We start from the raw sequence: 12,445 nt of genomic DNA, 5'->3' as shown, positions 1-12,445 counted from the left end.
CTGCTGCCTGGAGCGGCCACTCCCGGGCCGAAGAGGTCGGCGCATGCGTACCACCGCCAATCCCGCCCCTTCCTTTCGGGTGGACAGACCTTGAGCCAGGGCGATAACCCCCAGAAGGTGAGGATGTCGTGCGTATCTGCTTCTCCAGGGCGGCTTTTTCTATATCTGGAGGAAACAGCTTTACCCAGAAATGAAAATAATATTACAAGACTCTATTGTACTCCCCACAATTTTTTTTTTGCCTTAACATTTTATACAGAAAATCATAGGACGGTAGCTAAAGTTCCATTTGCAGTATTAAGTAGACTCGGAATTAAAATGACTTTATTATCAACCACGGTTTTTCTGTCAGTCTCTTGATACGTTAAGAAGTATGCTGATTATCTGCTTTAAATCTGGCCTGGAGATTGTTAAATTGATTATCTGGGATGACTTTTTTCCCCCATCAATCAAATTGTCGAAGGGTGAAAAGGTTGGTAATATTCTGTGCTAGTGCCAGGAATGTATGAACTCCTCTCGATGATAGTCTGGCAATAGGTATCAGCATATATATTTTTTGACTATAGTAAGAGGTACATAATGTGGAATTTACCATTTTAACCATTTTTAAGTGTGCAGTTCAGTGGCAATAAGTATATCCACATTGTTGTGCAATTATCCCCACCATATACAGGACTTTAGCATCTTCCCAAACTGAAATTCTGTACCCATTCAACAATTCCAGTAGTTCCTTCCCCAGCTTCTGGTAACCACCATTCCATTTTCTGTCTATGAATTTGACTATTCTAGGTACCACATATAAGTGGAATCATACAAAGTTTGCCCTGCTGTAACTGGCTTTTTTCACTTAACATAATGTCCTTCAGGTTCATCTACCCTGTAGCATGTGTTAGAATTTCCCTCCTTTTAAAGGCAAAATAATATTTCATTGTATATATACATGATATTTTGTTTATCCATTCATCTGTGAATAGGTACTTGAGTTGTTTCCACCTTTTGGCTATTGTGAATTTTGCTGCTATGAACATGGGTGTACAAACCTGTTCAAACGTCTACTTTCAGTTATTTTGACTGTACGCCCAGAAGTAGAATTGCTCCATCCTATGGTAATTCTATTTTTAATGTTTTTAAGAAGGACCACACTGTTTTCTATAGTGGCTGCACCATTTTACGTTCCCACCAGGAGTTCATAAAGTTTCAATTTCTCATCTAATAGGTGTGAAATGGTATCTCATTGTGGCTTTGATTTGCATTAGTGATGTTGAGCATCTTTTCAGGAGCTTGTTGGCCATTTGCATATATTCTTTGGAGAAATGTTTAAGTCCTTTGTCCATTTTAAAATTGGATTGTTTTTGTGCCAGAGTTGTAGGAGTTCTTTATGTATTTGTATTATGGATTTTAACCCTTTATCAAAAGTATGATTTGCAAATATTTTCTCTCATTCTGTGGGTTGCTTTTTCACCTTGATGATAGTGTCCTTTGATGCATAAAAGTTTTTAATTTTGGTGTAGATCAGTTCATCTATTTTTTCTTTTGTTGCCTTTGTTTTTGGTATCATAGCCAAAAAATCGTTGCCAAATCCAATGTTATGAAGCTTTGGCTCTATGTTTTCTTCTAAAAGTCTTATAGTTTTGGCTCTTATATTTAGGTGTTTGACTTACTTTGAGTTACTTTTTATATGATGTTAGGTAAGAGTCTAACTTCATTCTTTTGCATGTGGAGGTCCAGTTTTCTCAACGCCATTTGTTGAAAAGACTATCCATTCCTTATTGAATTATCTTGGCATCCTTGTTGCAAGTCATTTGACCATATCTCCAAGGGTTTATTTGGGGGCTCTCTACTGTTTCATTAGTCTCTATATTTTTCTGCATCCAGTACCACACTGTTTTTGATTATTGTAGCTTTGTAGTAAGTTTTGGTATTTATTGAATTTACTTAAAATTTAAATTTAAGTGGCCATATGTGGCTAGTGCTTTCCCTTTAGGACTTTTAAACTTGAAAGCAGAAGGCAGAGAGACATTTCAAGCTTGAGGTTTGACTACTTGTCTTATTGGTTTTTCACCTTCCCATTCCATCTGAACTCTTGAATTTGTAATCACTTTCTGCTGCTCACACTAGGAATAGTGGGCATAAGTAATTATATGTAAATTTACTTTGAATGAAGAGAGGAAAATGCACTAGTGGCACCTAGCAGGGGGAAAACATGGCCAGACTCATACTTGTTCTTTAGGGTACTTAATATTTTCTTTTGGGGGGAAGTGGTTATCTTCTTTTCAAAAAGCACAAGTGGTTTCTATTCAGTATTTCTCTCAAACCTAAGGTGTGAATGGGGGAAAGGTGACAGCAAGTCAGAACTCTAATAATATTCTATATTTATCTATACAGTGCTTTACAGTTCACATACGTTGTCACCACTGATCCTCAACCATATTCAGTGTATGAGGAAATTGAGATTTAGGTAGGTTGAGTAGTTCCAGACCTAATGAGTGGCAGAGCTGCCTTTGAGAGCAGGTCTTCTAACCAGCTTCATAGTAAGCTTTTGTGAAAGACGAGGCTGAATTTATTCGCTCAACCCATGTTTATTGAGCATCTACACATGTCAGCATTGTTACAGGCTCTGGGAATCAACAGCAAACCTCAAATCAACATAAAACTCCATTAGGCATGACCTCATCTGTTTTACTCGCTGTAGTACTCAGTGGCTAGTGCCCTAGATAAAAATCTCAGCTTTGCTTTCCCCAGTACCTCTCTAACTAACCCTCTTTCCCATTATTCTTATTTCAGCACCCTGCTTTTTCTCTGCATAGCGATCTTTCCAACTAGCAAGTTTGATTCCAGCCTGACTTTCCATTCTTCCCTCAAGTTAAGCTCCAGTGGGGTAAGGACCTTGTCTTTTTCATTCGTCACTATATCCTCACTCCTTTCAGCGTGCCTGGCACATAAGGGGAACTCAGGAAATATTTATGCATCGACTGGAAGTCAGGACACACATTTTTTCTGAAGCTGAATGACCCAAGTCGGGTCCTCCCAAGTTAGACCACGCCTCCAGGGGACTTCGTAGCCACGCTCCTCCGGTGTCCCGGGAACCCTTCTTGGCCCCGCCCCCTCCATGACGCAGCGCACGTGACGCGCGCCGGCGCGCGCTGTTTCCGGAAGTCGCCCCCGCGGTCTCCGCCGCTTCTGCTTCTGCTGGTGCCGCGGAACTCCGCGAGTGGAACGGCCGAGGCGGGCCTGGCGGGGCCGGGTGTCTGGCCACACTGCAGAATGGAGATAATCAGGAGCAGTGCGTGTCCACCGTGCACTTCCCCGCGTCCCTGCGGTCTCCCTCACCCGGTCAACTAGGCCCGGACCACGGCGGGTTTTCTTGTCGGGGCCTGGGGCAGAGGCAGCCCCTCAGGGGTTTGCTCCCGTTTTGCGCCTCTTGGGGCCTTGTTCCTCTCTGGCGCGTGCAACCCTGGGCGCCTTGTCGTTTCCTAACCCGGGCACCCCCCCCTCCCCGGGCCTTGTCGCTCTCAGGCTCGTGCACCCTTGGTGCTTCTTTCCCTCCGGCCCTTGCGCCCCTCGGGGACTTGACTCCCTCTGGCCCTGTACCCCTCGGGGACTTACCCTCCCGCCCAAAGCCTTAGGAGCTTTTCGGCCCTCTTTCCCTCTTCCCCTAAGAGCCCGTGGGCAGGAAGCCGGGCCACCGCTTCTGAGCCTCTTCTCGGTTTCTCCGCAGATTTTAAGAGTAATCTTCATAAAGTGTACCAAGCCATAGAGGAGGCCGACTTCTTCGCCATCGATGGGGAGTTTTCAGGTATCCCTTGCTTGCAAGCTGGAGGCTGGCACCTTGCTGTGCATTGCCAAGCCTGCTCCTGCCCACCCCACCTCCCCCTAATCTCGCCTTCTGGCCCCTGCACCCTGCTTTCACCTTGAGCAAGTTGCATAAGTCTCAACATTTCTTCTTAAACGTTTCAAAAGCACTGAATAGGTGCGGTGGGGTTTGTGATTGGGTTTGTGATTGCAACTCTGAGGGCTGCAGATAAAGTTTATGGTTTTGGTGCTGCTTAAAGAACAATTGGACAGGTGCGTGGGACAGAGCTTGAGTGTTAGGATCAGGCTTTTTTGTGTAGTGAAATGCACATAAAATTGATCATTTTAACCATTTTTAAGTAGTTTACAGTTCAGTAGCATTAAGTACATTCACACTGTTGCGTATCCACCTCCAGAACGTTTTCATCTTTGGGAACTGAAACACTCTACCCATTGAAGAATAATTCCCAGTTCCTCCCTCCCCTCTGCCTCTGGATTTGATTTTGTCTCTATGAATTTGATTGCTCTAGGCATTTCCTATAAGTGGAATCATACAGTATTTGTCCTTTGTTTACCGTGTTTAGGGTCAGGCTTTTGCAGATGAATGAGGATATTCCTCTAGGTGTTAGTGGAAGTGTTCATTGCCTCCCATTGCAGGACTGTGCTTAATATTTTATCCACAGTTATAATTGCAAAGTTTTTTTTTCTCTTTTGGATCAAAGACTAATTTTTAAATTGTTGAAGTCAGTATGAACAGTTGGTTCCTTTTGGTATAGATGTCCAATGTTTAAAAAACTTAAGCTCTTTCTAAAGGAATCCATACTGGAGGTAATCTTTGGCTTTAATTAAACATGCAGTTTCTAGTTGGAATCAATTCCCTGAAAAGCTAAGCGTTTTCACCACAAATAATTGTCGATTGACCTTAAATACACCTTTGTTGTATAGATGTTGTGCCAGACTGTTGGCTGAGACTGGTACTCTCACAATAAGACACATCAGGATTTGTTGATGTCTTATTAGCATTAATCTTTTGAAAGCGGCAAAGCTTATTGAATCATAGAAATTGTTTTCTTAAATCATGACTGTGTTTTGAAACCTATTTTTTATTGAATTATAATTATACCTAATTATAATATTACATTAGTTTCAGGTGTACAGCATAATGATTTGATATTTTTATACATTATGGAAATCACCACGATGAGTCTAGTTACCGTCTGTCACGGTACAAAGTTATTACAATATTATTGGCTATATTCCCTATGCTGTGCCTTACATCCCTGTAACTTATTTATTCTGTAAGTGAAAGTTTGTATTTCCTAAACCCCTTCACCTATTTGGCTCTTCCCGTCTGGCAGCCATCAGTTTAATCTCTGTATCTATAAGTCTGTTTCTGTTTTGTTTTGTTTTTTAGATTACACCAGTAAGTGAAATCGAATGGTATTTGCTCTTCTCTGTCTGACTTGTTTCACTTAACATAATACCCTCTAGGTCCATCCATGTTGTAGCCAGTGGTAAGATTTTACCCTTTTTATGGCTTGAGTAATACTTCACTTTCTGTCTGTCTGTCTGTCTGTCTGTCCATCTATCTATCGTCTTCCATTCATCTGTCCTTGGACACTTAGGCTGCTTCCATATCTTGGCTGTTATAAATAATGCTGCAGTGACATTGGGATGCACATATCTTTTCAAGTTAGAATTACTGGAGAAAAATTAATTTTTTCTTCTGATAAATACCCAGGAGTGGAATTGCTGGATCGTATGCTAGATCTATTTTTACTAATTTGAGTAACCTCCATTCTTTTTTTTCCATAGTGGCTGGACCAGTTGACATTCCTACTGATAGTGCACAAGGGTTTCCTTTTCTCCACATCCTTGCCAAGACTTGTTATTTCTTGTCTTTTTGATAATAACCATTCTGACAGTTGTGAGATGGTATCTCAAGATCGCTTGGGCTATTTGGAGTCTTTTGTGGTTCCATACAAATTTTAGGATTATTTGTTCTAGTTCTGTGCAGAATGCCATGGGTATTTTGGTAGGGATTGCATTGAATCTGTAGATTGCTTTGAGTAACATGGACATTTTAACAATATTAATTCTTACAACTCACAAGGACAGTCTCTCTTTCCATTTATTTGTGTTGTCTTCAGTGTTTTCTCATCAGTGTCCTATAGTTCTCGTAGTGTAGGTCTTTCACCTTCTTGGTTAAATTTATTCCTCAGTATTTTATTCTTTTTGATGCAGTTGTAAGTGGGATTGTTTTCTTAATTTCACTTCCTAGTAGTCATTGTTAGCGTATAGAAATACAACAGATTTCTGTATTTTTATTTTGCATCCTGCAACTTTACTGAATTTATTTACTAGTTCTAAGTTTTTTGGTGGAGCCTCTCCTCTATAGGGTTTTCTATATTTGAAGCCTATTTTAGACACTGAAACTGCCCATTCTCAAACTGAAACGTTTACTCTCTATAAATTCATTATTACAGAGTTTAGGTTGGTGGCTAGTGAAATTAATGCTCATTTTGAAAAAGTGGAGGAGGGGGCATTTCCAATTAATCTTAATTCATAAGAATATGAAATTATAGAGCCATTGAATACTTGATTGGCATTTTTACAGTAGCATTTATTAACAAGTTAAAAACTTTTATTTCTTAAAATCTAGGAATCAGCGATGGCCCTTCAGTCACTGCATTAACAAATGGTTTTGACACTCCAGAAGAAAGGTACCAGAAGCTTAAAAAGGTATGTGGATGTGCTAGAAAATCTTTTTTTCTCCCATGTTGGTCCTCCATGTGTTGAATTATACAGGAATAAAATCATTAAACTTTGATCATTAACTTCTCAACTCTAGCTGTGAAATGATATTAATTTAGTGTTATTTAAAACAACAGCAAAAATAATTGTTTGCTGGAAAACATTTCGGGGAAAGTTTAATATTTTCAGTGTTAATTTGATTTATGGGAAATATGATGTGGTTATTTTAATCATTGGGAAATAGGCTTAACATGTTACTCTGGATGATGGATGGGTGCTTAGTTGGTAAAAATATTAAGAAATGTTTACAAATTAATAATGCTTCTGATATATAATCTGTAATCTCTTCTCATTGGAGATATTCTGCCAAAGTCAAGTTGAGTAATCTGAAAGCCCACTTGATTGAGAATACTATTGTTCACATTGACTATCCAGCACTTGTTTTGACAGATATTTTATTTCCCTTTTCCAGCATTCCATGGACTTTTTGCTGTTTCAGTTTGGCCTTTGCACTTTTAAGTATGACTGCACAGATTCAAAGTAGGTTGTTTTAACAAGTGGTGGGAATTCTTTTGTCATGGCATAATGTAACCCCTAAGTCTCATTTTATCTTGTTTTCCCCAGGTATATAACAAAGTCATTTAACTTCTATGTTTTCCCGAAACCCTTCAAAAGATCCTCACCAGATGTCAAATTTGTTTGTCAGGTTAGTAGCATAATTGAGTTTTTTTCTGTTACGATTTGCTGATGAGGCAGTGTGGAAATGTGGAATCAGAATTCTCTTTAAAATTTAAGTCTACCACTAACTTTGCACTTTGGGCACATCATTTCACCTCTCTGACCTTCAGTTTTAGGGTTGTAAATTGATGACACTGCCGTCTCCCCCCTTTACTTGAAAATCAGTTAAGGAGTGAGTGGGAGGAGGCAGGCAGATGGAAATGAGAACATGAGCTTTATTTTTAGTAAAGCTGAATTTGAGAACACGGCTTTGTAATGTGGCTCTTTGGGAATTTTTAATGTCTTTCCCTTGAATTGAACCTGCAGATCGGGACTTGCAGGTGTCTTCCCATCCCATTATCATTGCACCCACCTCCAAGGGGAGAGCTTTGTTTTCTGCAAGAGCAGAGTATGTGTGTATCCTCTTTGAAAAGAGAGAACCCAGAAGGGGCTAAACTGAATACGCTCAATTTCTTTTCCCAAACTCACCAGTCAGGAAAGAGAGGGTAGAAAAAGACCACTGTTTCCTCCTGAGGTGGGGAGGGCTGACTTAAGAGCCAGGGTAAGGATACAGGGATGTTGCCCCTTAGTGCACTCTCTCTAGAGTTGTAGCTGATCTGGTAGATGCTCAGTGAATATCGGTTTCCCCTTTGTACCATCTTAATAATCTGTTGTAATGTATAAGGAGAATGTGAATAAATGGTATGGTGTTTAGATATGTGATAAAAGCTGAGTGTTCATCTTTTCTCCCTTATAATGTTGTGCCCCAACTTCTCTCCCTGTAGCATCATTGGTTCCTCTGAGTCTTCCCATCTTTCCCTTTTCCTGCAGGTTAAGTAGCAGTGCAGTTAAAGCCTGGAGGGTAGGCTTCTGAGTGACTGAATCATGTCAAATTCTTCCTGTAATAAGGCAGGATATTAACTAATGAAATTGAGTATTAATTGCATGCCTGGGGCTGAAGAGAAGGTAATTTTGGTTTTGCAACTTAACTTTTTCTTACATTAGCAAATAAGCCATAGTTGATACTTCCTTTACCTTGTGATCAGTTAACAGCTATTTACCAGTCACTTTAGTATAGGTTACTTATTTAAACAGTATTTGTAGATTTTTACTAAGAAAAGTAGGCTCACTTTGGAAATTTACGTGGATATAGTTTTCCAGCAGTACCAGAAGACAGTTACTTAAAAGAGGGTTCCATGACCTTAGCCAGAGGTTAATCAAACAAATGCAGACAGTGGCAACGAGACACTTTAGGGGTGGTACTTTGTTCTAAAAGACCGACACAAACACAGTTATTCTAGGAAATGAATCGGAAACAGATCAAAATAACCCTGCCTATTGTACAACGCCATTCTGTGGCTATACCTGGAATACTTCATGCAGTTATCATTGCCAGCCACTCCTTAAAGAAAGAAAGACATCAAAGGGCAGAGACTAATGTCTAAAATGCACAATGGGATAAAAATGCTGCGATTCTCTAATCTGGAAAAAAGCAAAAGCAGGGAAGAAGTTTAGACCTAGCAGGTAAACTTGTGAATTCTGTGGAGAGGTAAATGATGATATCTTTGAATGTTTTTCTTCCATCCTCTGTCTAAGGTGGGTTTTGTTTTGTTTGAAATTCTATGACTGTACCAGAGTTTCATCTTACAAGCAGCTTCTAGAGTCAGCAAGTAGGGTGAACATTGGGTCTAGTCAAAAATCACTCTTGAAAAACTTCTGTTACCATTAAAGCAGGGAGGATTTGGCGGGCGAAACAACCTAGTACGCTCCTTGAAAAATAAGCATCTGTCCACACAGTGAGATTCTTGCACCAGGTAGGGTGTCGAGGAACGGGCTGCCCGAGAGCCACACACATGCCCAGGGCACGTGCCCATCCAGTGGATGGCAGGCAGAATGGCATGGCATCTGCATTGTTTTCCCCTCTTTTCCTTTTCTTCCTTTGTCCAGCTGAACACCTATAGTTGAAGTCACGGAAGAACATGCACACATGGTTATGAAAAATCACGACACTGCTGTTGTCTATAGAGTAAAAAATGAGTTTCTTTTTTTAATCCCCTTTCCCTCCCTGTTTCATTTCTTTTATATACATACGTACATATACCTGTGTGTTTACGTGTATGTAAATAATTTTAGCTTTTTTTCTTTAATATGCGTAGAATTCGGGTACTCATATTTTATATAATTTACATTTTTCACTCAACACAATGCCGTCCGATTTTATGTTATGGAGAAGTGTAATTGGTTTAATTGGAATTTAGAAGCTTTCCCATGGTTCCCTATTTTTAACAATGCCATAGTCAACATCTGTGTGGGGTATGTCTTTGTGTATATGTAGGAATTTTTTATAGGATAGATTTCTTAGAAGCAGAATTGCTGATTCGTATTTCTTAGGCATTGACAGTTTTGATAGCTGCCTCAAATTGTCCTCCCCAGTAGCTGTGCTCATCTCTTGAATCCTGAAAATGGTACATTTAGGACAAACCAAAGACAGTGGCTGGTTGGTTCAAAGGATTTTTTTCTTTATTATGGTAAAAAATACATAACCTAAAATTTGCCATTTTAAGTGGCTAGAGTTCAGTGGCATTTAGCACATGTTTGGTGCAATCTAAAGGGTATTGTTTGAGTGGAAAACACATAGCTTCAAGAAGGGAATAGACAAATCTCTGACTCTGGATATTTAAAAAAAAGGAAGTTAGGATGCTTTGGAGTCTAGTGACAGCAGGGACAAAAATGCCTTTCCATAATCCATTTTTTGGTGTCTCTGTCAGTGATGGAATATCAGGTGGGCACAATTGTAAGAATACTCAGGCACGGTAGGTAGAAAGGAGGCATGTGGCCCAAGTCAGAAGACACTGGGTCTTGATTCAGAACACAATAAAAAGGGAAGATGTAGGGGGGATGGTTGCTTATTTTAGACGGCAGAAAACCTGGACAGGATGGAAAATGGTATGCCTGTACCCACATTTGTGTGTGTGTATTTGTGTGGTAAGATTGCCTTTTATATCTCATAGTTTAAAAACAATTTGCGTCAGCTAATGAAGATACATACAGTATATAAAAGTATATGCAGTATGTAAAAGGTAAATACCTTTTAACGTAAGATTAAAAAATTAAGTGAATGAAAAATTGGAAGAAAAGACATATGGGGATCTGCTTACTATGGTATGATTAGAACACAGAATTTATGCCAAAGAAAGTCTGACCTGTTTGTCTGTGAGCTTCCTACCAGCCAAGAAAACAGGGAAACCCGCAGTCATTTCTGAGGCCCACAGGACCGGAACAAACCAGGATTAGGAGACGTTCAGTTTCCTTAGACTAGAGACCTCAGAACATTTCCCCTTCTGTTACCAAAAAGAAATCGTTAATGGAGAAAACCTTGTCTTTGCCCACATCTCTAAAGTGAATACTGTGCTGAGATTAATGGAGCTGGTACAGCATCCCTCAGTCTAGAGTGATGATGTAACGTCAAAGTACAGGTCAGGAAGGCTAGTTTCTATGAGGGGCTGCACGAAAATGATCCAAGCATGCTGCCCTCTGATGTTCTGACTGAAAACAAGAATAAAATTAGAGAAGCTACAGTGATGTTTCCCAGTCTTCTGTCAGTTTGAGTAAGAGCTTTGTGGAATTTTGCCATTCTTGGGTAGTAGTATTTACTTAATTTTTTATTAACGTTACTTACATATTTTGACTTACCTTTTAGCTTTGAGATATGTGTATAGTAAGTCTTGTTACTGGGAATTTTTCTCTTTTTTTATTTTTTTTTAGATGAAGGTACTAGGGATTGAACCCAGGACCTCGTGCTTGCTACGCATGTGATCTACCACTGAGCTATAGCCTCACCCTCCCTTGTATATTTTGATTTTGAATGTAAAGAACATCCAATTAAGTTTTTGGGTTTTCAGAATCTAATTTGAAGTGGTTATTGATACTTTATAATCTGCGCACGTGGGCTACCTTAAAGTTGAACCTGGGGTGAGATAAAATAAATACATTTATAGTCTCCTAGTTGGTATAGCAATCAGGAGTTTCCTGCCTATTGACGGAATACATGTTCAGCAAGTGAAATTTTTTTAAATGTTGTGAAACAAAGGATACTTGTTTTATAAGCTATAAAGGAGGAGAACCCAGATGGTTTGGTAAATTAAGAGGTTATTTGGCAGCCATGGAGTAGAAATGCCTTGTCCTCTGACCTTTGGGTGCTGCTTCCTTGCCTGGTTGCCTTTCTTTACTCGCCTGAGTTCCTTCTCTGCTTCTGTTCACATACCTGCCACGGACATCACCAAAATGTGTGTTCTCTTTACTCTTGTTTCAGAGCTCAAGTATTGACTTCCTAGCAAGCCAAGGGTTTGACTTCAATAAAGTTTTTCGCAACGGTAAGATTATGTGTGGCTTCTCTTCAGAACTTGTAAATCTGGATTTGGTTGAGAATTGTCTTTTTGTGCCTGATGCCTGAGGCAGAATTTCAGATTTCCAGTCCATGATGTGTAGCCATAGAGTTAAAAAAAAAAAAAACACTCTTCTGTTGTGCCCCTTTTTGAAAGCCTAGTCAACCAAGAACTGAACAGGAGAGTAGCTGCTACTTCATTTAGCCCTAATGAGGCCTCTCCAACTCCTGGTTCCACCGAGTGGATCTTGTTCTACCACTACTGTGACGTGTTCGCCACTAGTGGGGAATGCTTCCCTGTTTTCTTTCAGTGAGACAAGTGGTTAGTGTGTCACGTTTCAAAGTAGCCATATTCCAGTAATGTGGAGATGGTCTTTGGAGAAAAAAGCTTTCGGGGTGGGGGCTGCGTCCCATTCCATACCCCTGTGCAGAGCTCGATTCTTCTGTATCAGGGAGGTGACCGTTAAATGTTCGATGAATATGGGACTTCAGCACACACGAGAGTGGTTTTCCTTCCTCCATTCATTTTATTTATTTATTTATTTATTTAAAAATTTAATTTAATTTTTTTTACCTGTTTTGTTTTGGGGGTAGGTAATTAGATTTATTTATTTATTTTAACAGAGGTACTGGGTACTGAACCCAGGACTTCATGCATGCTAAGCATGCACGCTACGACTCAGCTATACCCTCTCCCTCCTTTATTTTTTATTAGTGGATGTATCAGGGATTGAACCCATGACCTTGTGCATGCTAAGCACTGAGCAATATCTATGCCACCTCCTCCATTCATTTACT

The 12,445-nt window shown here is 39.9% G+C and overlaps 1 protein-coding gene across 4 annotated transcripts in view; it reads left to right on the top strand.

Annotated features, from left to right (window-relative positions):
• Positions 1-2: 2 nt before the first annotated feature.
• Positions 3-12,445, top strand: part of PARN (poly(A)-specific ribonuclease) — a 148,472-nt gene continuing 136,029 nt past the window's right edge. For 3 of the 4 annotated variants that reach the window (XM_064478467.1, XM_010982873.3, XM_010982875.3), the window contains exons 1-6: positions 3,160-3,283; positions 3,719-3,796; positions 6,455-6,534; positions 7,019-7,086; positions 7,171-7,252; positions 11,576-11,636. In XM_064478467.1, the coding sequence (XP_064334537.1) occupies positions 3,265-3,283; positions 3,719-3,796; positions 6,455-6,534; positions 7,019-7,086; positions 7,171-7,252; positions 11,576-11,636 (388 nt within the window). In that variant the 5' untranslated portion in view covers positions 3,160-3,264. Of the gene's footprint in view, positions 118-2,784; positions 2,879-3,159; positions 3,284-3,718; positions 3,797-6,454; positions 6,535-7,018; positions 7,087-7,170; positions 7,253-11,575; positions 11,637-12,445 lie in introns of those variants that run through there. The other variant, XM_010982874.3, reaches the window with a different exon arrangement.

This window comes from Camelus dromedarius, chromosome 24, assembly GCF_036321535.1.
Source record: "Camelus dromedarius isolate mCamDro1 chromosome 24, mCamDro1.pat, whole genome shotgun sequence".
NCBI classification, from domain to species: Eukaryota; Metazoa; Chordata; class Mammalia; order Artiodactyla; family Camelidae; genus Camelus; species Camelus dromedarius.
The sequence above is the reverse complement of the archived record's forward strand: the minus strand, read 5'-3'. Positions and strand labels throughout refer to the sequence as shown.